Consider the following 18,482-nt stretch of genomic DNA (forward strand, 5'->3'; position numbering starts at 1 on the left):
GCAGTGGTTTATTTTAATGTAATAATGGCCAACAAAATTCTGAGCCCAGGAATAATTTTCCTGTAAAGCATGAGAATTGAAAAGACCGAAAAGTGTCTTATGCTTCTATTTCTTTTTTTTTTTTTTCATTAACTTAGATTGGTTAAGTGTAGCTGCTTCTTTAAATTGTGAAAAGGAAGAATCCCTGGCCAGAATTCATGCATACTAATTTCCAGAGCAGAGACAATTGTTACAGTTATGTAACAAACTCAACAAGCTTTCCAAAGGAAATGTTTACACAACCTGAGTTCTACAATGTGGCAAAACCCAGTATGTAACAGTAATTTAAAATGTTTTTCTGTATTTTACTTGACGTATTTCCGTTTAATCAAAAGTAACCGTTTGAACTTGTAGGTGGACATACAATGTGGTACATAAATAAACTGTTTAACTATGGATAGGTGGAATGTGAAGGTTTAGCAGAGATTTTTCTCATGACTTTTTGTGTTGTAATTTTCTGAAGTGCTAGTGGAAATAGTAAATTGGATTTTAAAATAATTCTTGAGAGCTCAATTTAGGCAATATGAAACCTTATTAGGGTTTTGATTTAAAAAAAAACTTAAATTTTCTAGTTAATTTGTTACAAAATCGTAATTGTGAAGGAAATATCTCTACATGTAAATAATATAGAGGTATTGAGGGTTTTGTTCATTTCATTTTAAATTGTTAAAATAGAGCAAACAATACATTGTGTAATTTTTTTCTCTCTTAAACAAGAAAGACAGTTTCACATATTAATGGGGAAAAGTTACAAACCAGAAAAGTATAAAGTCTTATCAGAGATATTAAAATAAAAAAATGTATTTAAAGAAAGAGAGCTGCCTAATCTTATAAATCATTAATTAGTGCAGATATTATAGTTTAACAACTGTTTGAATTCTGTTTTGTGGGATTTGATACAGAACACTGTTAAGAACAAAACAAAAAATTGCCAATTGCCATTTATCTAATAATCATTTTTCTTCTCTGTTGCATCTGATCCGTTTTTTAGCTTTTTTTGTTAGAGATATTTTCTTCTTTAGGTTCCAACACAGTGAATCAAATACAAATGCAATTGTAATTAAGAATTTCAGCACAGCAAACAAAAATTGTAATTGTAAGAACTGTCTCAGAAGTGGACAAAATTGTTTTAAAGCAATCTGATTTTGAAGTCACAGTGACAAGATTTACTGTATGGAATAACTTAAATATCAGCAAGATGCTAGAAATCAGAGGCTGATTATACTTTAAGACTTACAAGGTCAGACATTGGCCCTAAGAAACTAGCAACATCACTAGGATAATCTGTAATATGTATATCTTTTGAAATGCATTGCTTTAAAACATTTATTGATAGGCTAAATGTATTGTCAGGGATTTAATGTAGTTTCTTAATATAATGTGCAGTGTATGGGGGGGAATTATGGATTTTAAACTTGTAGTTTTTTAGAAACTGTAAATTAAAAATAATAAGAACACATTGCAGGAATAAGATTATTCCACAATCTTTAATCATCTGACTTTTTCTGTCCTCCTGGCATTTAGCTTCCTTGCCTCTTCTCCTTGTTCCCTAGACCTTCCAATCTTTGTATCTCCAATTTGTGCTCTTGATCTCTCTTCCCCCTCTCCCACTCATTGCATCATTGGTTAATTCCTTGACTGTATTGGCCCTTGCTCTTCCAAGCCAAGACCAAGGAGACAGTCTTTCATTTTTACAAAATTTTTGAACTGGGAGATCCTGGGCAGAATCATGCTCATTTTATTTAGGCAAAGCTCCCATTCTTTTAACTGGAAGTTTTGCCATGGTTGTTGATGTTACCAGTGATTCCTGTGCAGTAGATAGTTGCCTGAAGTCATTATAGTTCATACTTTATATTTATATTAAAGATAAATGACTCTATTTTTGATTGACCACCAATCGCCTTTTCCTGACCAAATTCAAAAGATTTCTCTGTTACTGAGTTTTCCTTTTGTGGTCAGCACTGCTGATTACTTTTCTTAGCTTTCTTTTCTCCTGGCTTCTTTAACTCTCTGTTTCCTAATTCCTCTATCTATATTGCTGTCTGCTCTATCAACATCCTATTCTTTTTGACTCCTCCTCCCCAGCTTCCGTGTCCTTAAGGATTCTGTTACTGATTGCCACATCTTTTGCCTCTGTAGTATCTTAGTGTGACTGTATCTGCTCCCAGGGTTTTAACTATCACTTCTGTGTGCATATCTCCCAAATCAACCTGTCTAGCCCAACATCTCTGACCATTTGTAGATCTCAAAATGTTTTTATCGGATCCTCTTAGGTGTCCTTTCTACATCTCGAATATTTCTTCCCAACTATAATCTTTTTTCCTGACCTATCTCCCTTATTTGTAACTCTTAACTTCATTAGCCTTCCAGTCTCATAGGCTCATGAGCTGTGGCTCTCTTCTCTATATCAGACTCTTGCTAAATCCCATTGCTCCTTCATCTGTAATATTGTTGAGCTCCACCCTTTCTTCACTATCCCCATTGCTAAAACCCTTGTTTGGTCACCTATAGGCTTGATTACTATAACTTGATCCCTTTTGGTCTCCCCTCTTCTCATCTCTTTCTATACTGGTGCTTAATTCATATTTTTCTCACATTGCCCCTGCCCTCTCCCCCCAAAATGTTCTTTATTGACTTGACTTCCATTCTGTTACAGCGTCAAAGTAGGTACTCATCCTCTCCTTTAGTGCTCTATGCAATCTGGCCTTGGCTGCGTATGAGTTCATTTCCTTGTACACCCCCCACTCGCATTCCACATTCCTCAAAGTCCTCTCACTTTATTGCTCCTTTTGTCTCTCTTTCACGCTCTCATTTTTGCACTGTCTTTCATGCTGACTAGATGCCTGGAACAGCCTTCAGCTTCTCAGCGAATTTAAAGCTTTGCATAAATTATATTTAATAATATTAAAGCTAACAATAGTTCATTATGTACATTGTTTAAATAACACTGTACCTATATATGCAGAAAACAGCCCTCTGGAAATTACTATGGTTTGACTTGGATGTGATTTTTTTAATTCAAAGATGTAGTTTCAGGCATGGCCAAATTTTGCTGATTAAGTTGTAAAATTTTAATTTTTAAAATTTGGTGAGAGATTTCATTAGGCTAGATTTCAAATTTTCTAATTAGAAGATGAGAAATTGACTACTTTTGGGTGAAATTCACCGAAGTACAGAAGACCCTTAAAAGACTTTTCACATCACTTAACCTTATGTAGAGCCCTTGTATTATGCACTGGGGTGAATTTTACCCTGTTGTGTCCTGACAAAGAAGAACCTTGAATATTGGTTCAATTTGGCATCTGCAAACTAAGAAGGCATGTTCACAAAAAAATTCTTTGACAAAATACTTATGATTTTTTTTTAATAGTGCAAGAGAAAATAAAATAGAAATGTGCCTAATTCCTGTAACATGCTTCAGTCTGTTACCTACTTTGGGCTCCTCAGCATCAACATGCCTATCGTGTTCCCCCTGCACCTCGACCCACATGAAAATGTTCTGATGTGGGGAGATTTGGTTGTGTCGAATGCATTGAGAGGAATTATGTTTCAGTTCCCAAAGAGTCTCCATCTGCAGAAAGGTTAATACAGCATTTTTGGTTAATTTTGTGATTAAAATTGATATTTTTAATAGTTAAACCTCTGGAACCCAATGAAACATTTACATATTAATTTGGTTTTAAATAATCATATATTGAGATTATCATCTAGACATTGTATCTACCATCTGTAATGTGCAGTCACCATGGTATCTAGATGTTATGAAAAGAATACAGATTTTGGGCTGCGCCAATACTGCTAATTATTCTTTCTTACTGATCAAAGTAAATGTGGATGACCAAAAAGCTCACCAAGTCTGTAAAGATTTCACTCTCTCTACTAATGGCAAATGAGCTTGTTAGCAAAACCCAACCCACCACCTCTCTCTTGGAAACCTAGTGGGTCTATTATCCATTTGTACGCTGACTCAAATTAATCAGTTGCATCTAGAATATAGCTGTATATTTTTATTCCACTGGCCTAGCACGCTGCTTTTAAAATAATTTTTACTTTGGTTTTTGTGTAATATTTAGGTCTTTCTTGCCCCTACAGAATTACAGATTTACAGTGAAACAGCTGATAAATATGAGGGGGGTTTCACATTTTATTAGCAAACTCTCCTGTCCTCTGAATCTTTTTTGCTTTTCTTTTTTTAATGCCATTGGAATTACCAAATAAAGGGGAATCCTTTAAATAGTTACAGCATTGATAAAGGTGGCATGATATTTAAAAAACAAACTTACTTTTTCCTTTAACTGCCTGTGGTTTTTAAATGGACTATTTTGGCATGTTTTCAAAATCCAGTTATGAATTTAACCCCAGCAGTTTGTTTAATCAAACATTACCCTAATATGTTTTACATGGTACCCTGCCAGACAAGGCCTGTCTACAACAACTAGTTTATTCTGTGACGAGTTGCTCAACAGATGTCATTCTGGTAGAATAATACAGCAGAATGCTTGTGCGTTGGCTAAAATTACTTCAACTTTGATCACTTTTGTTCAGCACATCAGTCTGGCATTGTGCTTTATACCAACATAACACTATAACCAGAGCATGCCTTTCAAGCTTAGAATAGCAGAGGAATGTTATTGAAATCAGTGCAGTTACAGATGAGTTAATGAAGAAGGAAAATACTGTTTATTTCATAATGCCGTAGTGTTGTACTTTGGAATTAAAATGGAATGTAAGGAATCCAACTCCAGAGTTATTTATTTTTACTTCAGAGGGCTTTTTTAAAACAATTTTATGTTAGTTTTATTGACCACATTTGACCATAAATAAGTTTTATTTGTGATTGTAAAATAGTTAATAGTAGATTCTGAGTCTGAAACACTTTCACTTTATAGAAATTACATTTAACAAGAACTTTTCCATGTGTGATTGAAGGATATTTGTCCCACAAAAGGTATTCTTTTTTCTTATATTTAATGCTGTAAAACTGGCATGGCAAGAACCAACAAATAGATCTCAGATTAGCGTAGTTACATTTGGATAGGATGTTGTGGGGTCATTTCTCAGTAATGACATCTCTTAACCTTGATATGACTGTGAAATAAATGCTGCACAGCAGGCTAGTCTCTTGTTAAGGAGCACTGAAGAAAAGCTGTTTGTTTGAAACTGCGTGGGGATCAGACCATGTCCCAGGCTACACAGCTTTCACACATCAGTTCATGTCTCACAGGTGTATATGGGAAGATTTAAAAAATGGATTGAGTTGCATTTTTTTAACAGTGAAGATTTATTCCTATTTCTTTGAAAAAATGACATTTTTACATATGGTGAAGAGTAATATGATACAAAATGCTATAATTACTAGTCAGCATGACACTTTGGCATTCTGTGTTTAAAATGAAATGAATTAATTTTACATTCTTTTTTTTTTTTCACTTGTGACGTGCCAAGTTCTCTGTGGATGGAAGTTCAAATGTAATTAAAAATGCACAAAACCCAGCATTTTAATTTTTATTAATTAAATAAAACTACCTTAAATGTGCTGGATACATAAAAATGTTTATCAAAATGTTATTTTGCATTCAAAACTGATTTATTAAACAAAGGGAGTTTTATTTGTAGTTAGTGAATTGAACTGATTGTTTCTGGACACCAAGATTTTAGAACTAGTAGATTTCATCCTCTCACACCTAGTTTTAATTCAGAGATTGGAAGAGGAAAACAAGCTTTCCTGTTTTTTCAACTCCCAGTTAGTTTCTTAAATTTGAATGAATTACTCGTTGAGCTGAACTAGTTGAATAAACTGAAATGAAGAAAATATTCTGGCTCGGGGAGGGATAGTTCAGTGGTTTGAGCATTGGCCTGCTAAACCCAGGGTTGTGAGTTCAATCCTTGAGGGGGCCATTTAGGGATCTGGGGCAAAAATCTGTCTGGGGATTGGTCCTGCTTTGAGCAGGGGGTTAGACTAGATAACCTTCTAAGGTCCCTTCCAACCCTGATATTCTATAATTCACTCTGTACCTGCAGAAGAAATTACTGCTGTCAAAAGCTGTTATGACCTTCAATGAACTCTGGTTTCAGGTGCTTAGCCCGTGACTTCCACAAGTTCACTGATTTGACTTTCTTTAAAATTTGGCAGCAAATATGAACTGCTTAATAATTTTTTTGTATTTAATTTAAATGATTTTAATTAAAAAACTTTTAGGACTAAAATGGGTTGTCAATTTTAAATTTAATTTCAAATAGGTTTATTTTTTTAAAAAATCATTTAATTGAAATGAAAAGAATCAATTTTTACTCACCCTTATCATTAACTTATGTATACTGAAAATTTAAATTATACATATACTAAATCTGAATATTAACTTCTCCACACAAGTGTACTAAAACTTATCCATAACTCTATAAAAGAATCCATCAATATTTATTTACTAATGCATTTTAATGTGTGGGTTAAGGGACTTTATTAGGAAGACCAGTGCTACATACAGGACTGTATTAACCCATCACTTAGCCCTAGGCAAACATACATTTCTGGGCCCCCTTCTAATATGAATAACAACAAACAGCTGATAAATGGAAGAAGGGAAAAATATATACCTAAATGATGTTCGCTTGCATACATGCCACTGTAGTAAATTCCCATCCCAGCCTGTTCACTTGTTGCTGTTGGAGAAGCAAGTAGTTTCTTTACCCATGCCTTCCTCTCTCTTTGGCTTTGTTGGGAAAGGGAAAGTGAGTTTTAGCTGTGTGTGAGGATTGTCTCTGCCCACTCATCCTCTGGTGCAGATTTGCATGTGCAGACTGAAAGAACTTCACTCACTTGAGTGAGTGGCATTTGTAACTTTTTTAGTTTGCTCTAGGGAACCAAAACACAAATCTGGGCCTTAGGTACATGCCTAGTTGCCTATGGGTTAATCTGGTTCTGGCTCCATGAAGGGTGGATCTAGGTATGGGGGTGATGCAGTCCCTGGACACAAGTGGCTCCATGCTTTAAGGACTCTCCCTGTGCTCCTGCCTCAGCTCCCCAAGCAGTGCTGCCGTGGTGTGCAATGGAGCTGAAGCAGCAGTGCCATGAGGAACCTTTCAAGTGTGTGTGTGTGTGTGTGTGTGTGTGTGTGTGTGTGTAAAGAAAAAAATATCCTCTCTCCATATTTATAATAATCATAACAATTAGGTACACCATCATTAATAATGTCGCTTCATTACAGCTTAATTTCTGCAAGTGTATCTTATATACAAGGTTTCAATGAGCTTGAACTATATGGAAAGTTTGACGCATCTGTGTGCTTTTCTTCTGTTAAGATGATTCCAGAAAAATACAAAAAAAGTCTGACACTAGTTATATTTAATTAAATATTAATTTAAAATTAATTGTAATTTACAAACTAATTAAGAGATTTAATAAATTTTCAGAAAATTCATTCTATATTCAAAAAATAAATGCTATAATTTTGGTGAGAATATACTATCTATTCTTCATAAGTAAGAAAGAGGGTGAATCCCTGCTATAATGACAAAACTCATCTCTATCTCTGTGATGGAGTCATGACAGGCAACAGATAAATATATTACGTTATTTGATTTCAACTACTACGGAGTAGTTGGAATTGGTTTATTTTGCTGCATTACAGTAAAACAAACATGTTTTTCCTCTGTCAGAATGGTTTGTTAAGAAGCATCTTTTGTCCGCTATACACTTAGCAAACCTTTCATGTGTACCGGATTTCACTGGATAGTCTCCATTTTGGCTGAATCCAGCTGCCTGTTCCACTGCACCAGAAGAGCAGGCAGTGTTGTGAGAGAGAGTGAACCCCATTAGCCTAGGGGAGTGCGCTGAATTGTGAGCCAGGTCAGAGATTTCTTCTTCTGACTGTTTGTATTTCTATGCACTTCACAGACCTTATTATTGACCTAAGTCTCATGCCCCAACCTTAGAAAACAGTTAAGTATTAGCCCTTGTGGTTTTACAAACAAACTAATGGAGAGGTGTCTGAGGTCACTTCAAATAGATTTGGGATAAGAATGCAAGTCTCCAGTATCTTATCCACTCATCTACACTGCCTTTCAGATTGAATGTGCCAAATGAATGTATTTTAGTGATCTTACCTCTAACCACTACGTGACATGCCCTTCCCGAATCTAGGAACAAAATTGAAGATTTCTGATTTCCAGAATTCTGCCCCCCCCCCCTTTTTTTAATTTAAATGAAGAATATTGGAGATCAGAAATCTTGAATTCTCAAATGATTTGAATTCAAGTTGAATGAACAGATTTGTCTTCTAATTTAAAGAGGTCCTACTCTTTCAAATGGTCAACCAGTGCTCGCTAAGGTGGTATGGTCATTTGTTCCGAATACCTACCAACTTCATTGTGAGAACCATCTTTGACTTCTACCCAATGAAAACAGAATGGGAAAGCCAACAGGCATTCTACCTCATAATGTACCAGATTTGGTTCAGGACTGAACGCCATAGAGGCATGTAATGCATTTGGTGGCCTCTACACTGTCCAGACAGCATAACAACAAATACTCTACTGCTGATTAGTCAATAGCTGTGTAATCCACTGGAAAAAAGTCAAATCCCCTCTAGTGGTTGTTCTATGTAGAGCTGTGGTTTTCAACCTTTTTTCATTTGCGGACCCCTAAACATTTTTGAATTTAGGGGCAGACCCCTTTTGGAAATATTTGACATAGTCTGCGGACCCTCAGGGGTCTGCGGACCACAGATTGAAAACCGCTATCTAGAGGGTAATATTTGCTCCTGTAGTCTAAGTGGCAGAGGTCTGTGCTTGGGGTCCAAAATTCTAGGATTCAAACCCTGCTGATGACCCATATTGTGGGGAAGACCTTATGGTTGCATGTAATACATTTTTTTTCCTATTTTGTGTTTTAAAAACAAAATACAACTGGTGTATTTAACTCACAGTGTGAAAAAAACATCCTCTAAAACAGGTTTTATTGTTAAAGCCTTTATAATCTGTCAGTTATGGTGCATTGTGTAACAAATTACAGGTGTTACATCTTTTGTTTACTGATGTCACACACTGGGAAGTTTGAAGGATGTGAAGAATGCCTCTTAGTTTATTTGTGTTGATGTGATAGTAACTTGCTTTGTTGGGTAAAAGATGATTTTCTGTGATAGACCACAAGGAAAGCTCAGGAAACTCAGTTTCTCTGTTGGTCTCTACACCACAAAAGGTTCAACCTGGCATTCAGATTTCTGCTGTAAGCACTTTACCTGTCCAATTGCTGATCTGAAGGGGCAATGTTTGCATACACTTATGCACAGGCTGTCTTTACACATATTCAGTGATAAGGCGGCTCTAAATAAGCCCCAACAATTATTCCATAGGCTGTGAGAATACTTGGAACTATTAAATGCATAACTGCTAGACAAATTCAGATTGGAAATAAAACATAAATTTTTAATACTGAGGGGTAATTAGCCATTGGAACAATTTACCAGGGGTCATGGTGGATTCTTCATCACTGACCATTTTTGAATCAAGATCATATCTTCTAAAAGATATGCTGTAGGAATTATTTTGGGGAAATTCTGTGGCCGGTGTTATACAGGAGGTCAGACTAGAATATTACAATGATCCCATCTGACCTTGGAATCTATGGAATCTTTCTGTCTGTGAGACAGATTGTATAATTATTTAAACCAAAAAATACAAGTTTGTGATTTTAAATAAATTTTAATTGCAACTAATGTACAAGGATCATCTGGCTTTGAATAGGCACAGAATGCCAGTTTTGTTACAATTTTGATGGTGTTGTAAATTGTCATATTTTGTGGTGTCCTGCCTACTGTCTTTCAGTTTCCACACTTCTCTCAAACTGACAACCAATCCTGTTTCTTAACCTTATTAGTTCACAGTGGTTGTTGTATTTAGCAAAAAGTAAAAACACAGAATGAATTGGCTTAAAGATGTCACTTTTTTTTTTTTTTAAAGTAAACATCTGACATTTGTCTTCCCAACTGGAAATATTACTCTTGATTTGTATTTTCATGTTTCCCTCTTTAATACTTTCATTTTTATTTAGATACTACTTTTTAAAAAAATGTACAGATTTACGTGGTAGCAAGCTACATTTGATTGCTGCTTAAATTTATCAGGAATTTAGGATTTCTAGGATGAAAATAGAATAGGTTAACCAGCAGTGTTTATAACAAATTATCTTTTTGTTCTCCCTTTTTCCTATCCCCCTTGGTATACTTCCTTAATTTACAATCTTAATTCACCTGGCTGGAAAATCTGTCTGTAACTATATTGTCATTAACTGTAACTAACTAAAATATCTACGACACTCTTTAAGTAATAATAACAACAAACTATAATGTGTTTGTTTAATGCAGTTTGTTCATTTGGATTCCAGGTTAGCTCTTTTTTCAACAGCAGTCCATTTTACTTTCAGGTAGAAATCTGAGTTTTTGAATGTTACGATAAGTAATTTTAAAAAACCCCAATATAAATTAAAAGCCTCCTTTAGTGATGAAAATAAAGCAGACGGATTGAAAGACCTCGCAGGGTCCCTTCCAGCGCTACATTTCTACGATTCTATGTTATTACGTGCATTTTGAAAACTTGTGTTTACTTTTTTTTAATAGGTAAAGCGGAATGTGTATGACCTAACTAGTATCCCTGTTCGTCACCAATTGTGGGAAGGCTGGCCTCCTTCTGCCACAGACGACTCCGTAAGTAGTTTCACCTCTTTTCACATTTTCCAGTAAATATGTGACTGTTCACAGATTTATTATCCAACTCAGGTAAAAGTCTTTATTGTCCTTTGTTCAGAAAGTACAGCAATGGTAAGAGTGCAGGAAATTTAGGGCTTTATCCTTTGAGCCCCTTCGTCCTGCTCCCAGCAATGAATTGAAACATGTAAGTAATTCCATGGAAGCTATTCACATGGGCAAACGTAAGTGCATGCTTCCGTGCATTGTTGGGTTGGAGCCAAAGTGCTCGGTACTTTTAAGGATCAAGTCCTTGCTGGGATGAGAAAGCAATGGGAGTACTTGTGGTCCACTGTGGTCCCAATTCAGGAAAGCATCCCTTGTTTAGGAAAGCACTTAAAACACATGCTTATGTATATTCCTGAATTGGACCCAGAGCCCCAATTCACTAAGGTACTTAAGCAAATGTGTAACTTCAAGCAGGTGAATAGTCCAATTGAAGTCAATGGGTCTACTTGCATGTTTAAGTATATACTTCACTATCTTGCTGATCCAAGGACTATGCTCAGCTGTAAGACTTTAAAAGGCTGCACCCAAAATTAAGCCACCCGAATACATATAAACTTGTAGCTGATTAGAATGTGGAGGACATTATTTCCAATTCCTACCTGGTAATTTTAAAATTCCCAGTATTGAAAATCAGAGGAAAATATTCATTTGTTCTTGTTGGCTGATACTTCTGCAGCTCTGACTCACTGGTTAATTAGATATTTTTGTCTACCATTTCATATAATCCTAGAGAGTCTAAATGTAGAAAGATGTTAGACATTATATCCCACCTTCTGCTAATGCACAATTGCTCCCTACAATATATTTCAGAGCATTTCTTTCTTTTTTGCTTTAGCTATTTCCATTTTTCTCAAAGTAATACATTGCTAATACTGGTGAGTGGGGCTGTAGGTAGAAAGAAGCTGAAATGGAGCTTGTAGTTAACTAATTTTGCATGTAGCTTTTGTGGGAGTGACCAATCTTTGCATAAAACAAAATGCTACATTTCTAAAAGTGTTCAGTGTAAACCAGATTAAATTTGACATTCTATAAAGTGAAAATAAAACAAGAATTTGCTTTCTGTAAATACTGAAATAACAATACTTTGAAGATATAACTATCGATTTCTAGTGAAGCTCTCCTAAAATAACTGCTGCTGTTTGAATGGTGAATGCTACGTTTTAAAAAAATGTTGTGTAAATGATTTAAGCCAAGGAAGCAACACAAAGACTGACCACATTTTTAACATAATTGCAAAATATCTCTTTGCTTGTGCTTGCAGCTATAGTAGCTAATTTTGAGATGCATGCAGGGATCTTTGCCTGGGTATTGGAGAGCAAAAATCAAGACTTTAGATATAATTATTTGATATAACAAATATGGTCCCATACAGGTAGTCACAACCTTTGAAATGTGGGTGCATTTTAACATCTTTTACATTTAAAATGAAGCTAAAAGCTTTAGAAATCCAGGATTTCTGATTCAGGTTCCAACAGCTGCTTTTAGTAAAAGCAAAATAAACAAAAAGAAAACCACCCTGCAAGATAGGATATCCTGCCTGTGTAAAACTCATCAATCTGTTTTTAAGTCTGTTTTTACAAGTGACATTGTTGCAGGTGAATTTTTCCGTTTTTCGTGTCTAATGAAATTGGCGAATGTTGAGTCGTCTGCTTCAAGGCAGGAGAGTCCTCAAAGCTCACTGCTTAAATCTGGTGCAGCTGAGACATGTCAGCTGTGTAAACAGATCTGTATGTGTTACTAACCAAAATATAATTAATTTCTCTCTGAAATTAGAGGCCATAACTTAATACTATGAAGATTTAACATTAGCGAGAACTATCTGGAAACTTCGACTTGCCAGTTACAAATATTACGTAATAGTTTATCTGTTTAAGTTGCTCTTTAATTTAATGGCAGATTTTTTTCAATCACTTTTGATTGTGCTATATAGAGTTCTCAGAGTAGTGTATTATATACAAGTATGGTGCGAATTCACAATTAAAGAGCTAAAGGAGGACTTGATTAGAATACTTTTTTCATTTACATTTTATGCAGCATAAGAAATACTTTGTAATACCACAGGAGGTTTTTTCAGTGCAATTCTCGTTAACCTTTGGCTTAGCAAACAGAACAACTAAATAGGCTTCCCATAATTGGATTCCTGTATCATCTTGAGTCTCTTATGAACCAGATAGACTTCAGTCTTCTGGCATTATCGGGAAATTCAGTGAAGTCAATAGTTACTTATACATTGTTGCGTTTAGAGTTTAAAATAGGTTCTTTGCTTATAGTTTTATTTATAGAAATATGGGGTACTATCTGAATTGTCAATAACTTTTCCAGTTCTTTTTGCACACTTTCACCAGGGAACTAGGTATCTAAAGCTCTTCAAGTAGGGGAATGTTTTCATGCTGTGACAGTTTAACTGTGAGAAACAAGACACATACAAGCCTGTAGAAATCTCATTTTACACTTTTAACAAGGACACATTTTTAGTTACAAGAGGGTATGAATAATTTTAACACTGTGAATTATGTTTGTTCCTCTAATTAAAATGCAAACAATGTTAATGTATGAGGTTTTTTAAATCATGTTTTCTATTTTGGGGGGGGGGTGTTACTTATTGAACAAAATTAATATTAAAGATTGTAGTGTTCTTGATCTATTTTTCTGATATTTACTATTCTTTGCGATTGATTGATTCAATGCACTTTTAGAAATTAGGGTAGAATGTTTAAAAAGTAATGGTTCATTGTAAATAAGTTATCGGGGAGTGCAAAATGTTTATTTTAACTTCTGGTGATTGTACAGATCTAAACATTACACATCTTGTAAAGTCAGAACCAAGACAGAATATTCCACCTAAACCTGTGTAAAATGTGCTACACTTGCTTTTGTTATATGAGCATATATGAACTTTTAAGATTGTTCTGATCGTTGTCATAGTCGCCCATTTAAATTAACACTAACTTTATAAAAATCACCGTCAAGGTCAATACTCTAGTATTTTAGTAAGAGTTTTCGAATGCTAAAATATTGTGATTTTCTTTATATTAAAAAAGAAAAAAATTCATACTAATTTTCTAGGAGTCTCTTATCTCAACTTGTTACCTATGAACATTTAGGTTGAAATCTTGGTCCCATTGAAGTCAGTGGGCTTTCCGTGTATTTCATTGGGACCAGAATTTCATCCCCAATTTTTGTGCTATTTTCACTTACCTGAAACCACTAGTACCCAATGGTTATTTTGTTATCAAAGTTATTCCTGGTCATGTCACTAAACAGTTTGAGATAAGCCGTTCCTAGAGAGGAGTTCACTGTTTTGCTTAAGACAAGTCATCCCAATGTGGCTATGAGGAAGATCTGCTTTCCCCATAAACGGCAATAGATGATTTCTCAAAGTGAAATTCAACCCTGTGTAGAAATATACACAAAGCCTATGCACTACTTAAATCCAATGTTTCCAATTCCTAAGAATTTATCTCAGGTAATTGGCCTCTAATGTGTGAGCTCTTGTAAAAATACAGAAATCTCCTGGCTTTGTGATTTGGGGGAAACAAACTGAGAGAGAGAAAAAGAGCTGGCTTCTCCTACATTAGGCCCTGTTGCCAAAGGGAATGCATACTGAACTGCAAGCCAGGATTTGAGGAGTTCTAGTTCTACCTCTTCTACTGACTGTTGTTAATGTTTCTGTGCCCTGCACAGCCCTTATTGTTAATCAAGGCCCCATATGTAACAATCCTTTACCTATTATACAGATAAAAATAACTGACAGCTTGCACAAGTTGGGAATAGACCCCCACCTCCCACCCCAACCCCTAATAGAACAGTGCCAAGTCTGATGCACATTGAGACCTTGTTCAGAAGGAACATGCTAAATTATGTACTTGTGTAACCACACTAACACAGTGTGGCTTGGTGTCACCTTCCAGTGGTTAGACCACATATAGAGGTTTATGATGGTTGCTGTCTTCATGCTAACAGATCTGGTTCTTTAGGTAAACATACAGATTAGTGTTTTTGGATCTAGAATTCCCTGGTTCATTCTCCACAGATGATCCAAAATTTTTTGTTACATATAGCTACTTTGTCTTCCTACTTGATTATGCTTTGCCTCCAGAGCCAGGAATCAACACCAGGAATGCTGATGCCCATTATCCAGTGCTGACTCACAAATAGTTGAGTGACCCACTTGTAAGGTGTGTGTTGTCTCCCTGTATGAATCAGAAGGTTAAAAAAAATGCTTTCTCGCCACCATTTACTGTTGTGGAAATGGAAGGGGTCTATGCTGTGGACTTGAAGGTTGTAGGTTCAAACCATGCTGATGACTCATGAGGGAATGAAAATGTGTTTGTGTATACACACCACAAACATTAGTATAAAGTCTGGGAATAATTGTGGGAACAATTCTATATTGAAAAATGTATTTAGAAGAGAATTTGGAAGTTGTCACTATTTGTTTTATTGTATTTGAGTGTTTGTATTTTAGTTAATGGGAGCTATAACATTTGACAGTGGGCTGGGGCACTTGGTTGGTGGTTGTGTTTAAGACTGAGAACTGTGTGTAGGAGATGTTGCTTGTGTGTCCAGAGAGATAAAAACTTTGCCTTTTATTAGATGCAAAAAGATAAGAATTTGAATTAACAAACTTACAGCATCTCACTCTTGAAGGTGTAAAGTTAGCACTTGTGGGGGACTAGACGCTTTAGGGCATAGTTAAGGACATACAGAGCTTTTCACCTGTATATCATCAATTTGAATCCAGCCTCTCTCAGCAGAAAGTAAGAGCTGTTCCGTCTAATAAATCTTTGGTAGATTGCATGGAAAAGTTTGGGCCCCAGTTCCAGCTCCCACATCACAAACTCACTGTTGTACTTTGTATGGTTGTAAAATCTGTGTGATGAGGCTGTAAAGCATATAACACAATGGAACACTGATGTTTGGGTCCTCTAGTGAAAGGCAGAAGTGGTGAAAATCTTGTGATCAATTTGTAAGGGTTGTCAACACTGTACTTGTCATTCATATCCTGTTGGTGGGCAGAATGAGTTTAAAAGAGAAGGCAGATAAAAAAACAAGACTTAATCTTTTAGTTAAGCCAAAAAGTCATGAGATTGTTTTTTATCTCATGATTTTGGGGGTCTGAGTCACGGTTTTGAACATTTGGGATTGGCAATACTTTCCCTCATTTAAGCCCTTAGAAGAAGTCCTTAAGAAATGCATTGGCTTTATTTAGGCTTTCTAGAATGAGATTAAATAGCTGCCTATTTTGATTGAGCATGTCAAAGCAATCTAGAGGATTTAGACACACAGCCTGGTAATTTTAATTAATTTTGATGGATGATGTGTCTCAGTCTCCTATGTTACTTTGACAATCCTTTTTTTCTGATTTGATCTGACTGAAGATGTGACTGGTCTCGTAGAAATTGTATCTCAACCGAATGTTGCAATTTGCCTGTATTTGTATTTATTCTGATGAGATATTTGATTTAACTCAACAACCTCAAACTCTGTAACTCTGTCAACAACAAATTACTAGAATTTTGTCAGTTTTCTGTAGCTAATATTTTGCGTCTGAAACATCCATATACTCTGGAAAGCAAAGACTTCAGATTCAGTAGAATGGGTCTGGCATATGGGCCCTCTTCGCAGTCCCTTCCGCTCTTCCTTTTGTTAAGTACTTAAGAGGAATACTCCCAGACTAAACTTTCTTGTCATGGATTTAACTGGAAGACTTCAATTTTACAGTGATTATGCTTACAACTTGGTTGGGAAGGCATTATGGATAATGCCCAACACTGGAATTTCATGCCAAGCTGTTATTAAAACAAATTCCAGTAAAAGATTTTGAAATATTCATCATAGAAGTGAAACATAATATTGTTTGTATAATTGAATAAGAGAATTCTTAATATATTTCTGGTTTTTGGTCTTTCCACTGTTACTTATAACTTGCTTGGATGAGAGATGTTACTTTCTGGATGAAGTATTTGCTCTCTTTCTGAAACAGATAAGGAGAATAAACTTGTTGCCAAACAGTTTCTTTTTTAATATTCTTGTCTTCAATTGACAATCAGTAATCAAATGTATCTGAGGCACAGTGGTTCACAGACAGGCTCTCGTGAGTGCAACTTACTTTAGAAACACACCGTTACCATCATATTAACAGAGGACATCAGAGTTATCCACTGTTGATAAGATACATTTTATTTTATGTGCATTCATGAGGAAATTCATTGAGAATAAGGTCTGTGCACTTTTAAAATATGCACAATAAAGATTTTAGTTTTTGCATTTTCTTACTGGTGTAACTGGTTAATAGTTGAAATTTAAAGTGTTCTGTAGTGACCTAATATTCCATCCAGAATGGGTATTCTATTTTAAGGTTCAATGTCACAGGGTAACAAGCATCTTATGCAAATACAATAAAGATTTGTACTCTGTGTGAAAAATTAAAATAATTATATAATGATATTTTAAAATCAGGTCCATTTAGATTTGTTAATTTGACTCTTTTAAAGAGAGTTTTTCAAATTCAGGATATTTAAGATGACTTGCAACCTCTTGTTCATGCTTCTGTCTCTCCCAAGGCAGTTAAGGTGCTGTCTCCACCACGTTTTCAGTTGTTTGACATCCCAGAAATGAAAGAGAAAGGAAAACAAACTCTACCTATTCTGCTGTTGGACCTAGCTAAGGACATCTGGTTGAGACCAACCTTGAACTCAGCCACATCTAAGAATGATTGATTGCCTATATTAGATGCCACAACAGGGCTCCCCAGTATTCCTTAAAAAAACAACAAAGAGTCTGGTGGCACCTTAAAGACTAACAGATTTATTTGGGCATAAGCTTTCGTGAGTAAAAACCTCACTTCTTCGGATGCATAGAGTGAAAGCTACAGATGCAGGCATTATATACAGACACATGGAGAGCAGGGCCCTGCTCTCCATGTGTCTGTATATAATGCCTGCATCTGTAGCTTTCACTCTATGCATCCGAAGAAGTGAGGTTTTTACTCACGAAAGCTTATGCCCAAATAAATCTGTTAGTCTTTAAGGTGCCACCAGACTCTTTGTTGTTTTTGTAGATACAGACTAACACGGCTACCCCCTGATACTTGCCAGTATTCCTTATTTCATTCTGCTTCTGTCTCATTGGTGATAGCAGCAGCTAATAAAAGGATGGGAATTCCAAGACCATTCACACCTCTTTGCCTAACAACGGCAAAAAGAATTATTTTTAAGGTGGAGGAAAATCTACTCCTTGGGTACTCTGGATATCCACATGGCCAATTAACCAACTGCCATGGTCAAGTATGAATTTTATCTATGAGAAAGGATGCTCTTGCTAGTCTACGGTCTTCCTGAGGAATAGAAAGATACAGAAAGAAGCTGGTGACTGAGGGGAGTGTCCTATGTGTGGAGTCTGACACTTCAGGGACCTCAGCTCATATAGTGGCATTGAGACATGACTCCCTTCTCAAAGCATTGAGCCTTTCACTTGAGAATCGGGTCCATATGACAAATTTCTTGTTTAAAGGGAAGGAAGGGTCACTTCAACCTCAAAGTGGACACTGGAGAAATGAAATACAGCAAGTTCACATCTAAGTCTTGGGAACTCCTTTGACCAGGACAGAAGAGAAAACCCACCCTGTCCTCTTCCTTACAAGGCCATTCATCTAGCAGTGTGACTAACATCAGAAGATGTATGACAATGGAA

General features: G+C 35.8%; 1 protein-coding gene across 1 annotated transcript in view; it reads left to right on the plus strand.

The window, feature by feature from the left end:
* The window catches only part of FAF1 (Fas associated factor 1), a 325,268-nt gene that overhangs the window by 153,061 nt on the left and 153,725 nt on the right, over positions 1-18,482 (plus strand). Inside the window, exon 8 of the mRNA XM_054036693.1 lies at positions 10,653-10,739. Within this exon, the coding sequence (XP_053892668.1) occupies positions 10,653-10,739 (87 nt within the window). The remainder of the gene's footprint in view (positions 1-10,652; positions 10,740-18,482) is intronic.

This window comes from Malaclemys terrapin, chromosome 8, assembly GCF_027887155.1.
Source record: "Malaclemys terrapin pileata isolate rMalTer1 chromosome 8, rMalTer1.hap1, whole genome shotgun sequence".
Lineage (NCBI taxonomy): Eukaryota > Metazoa > Chordata > Testudines > Emydidae > Malaclemys > Malaclemys terrapin.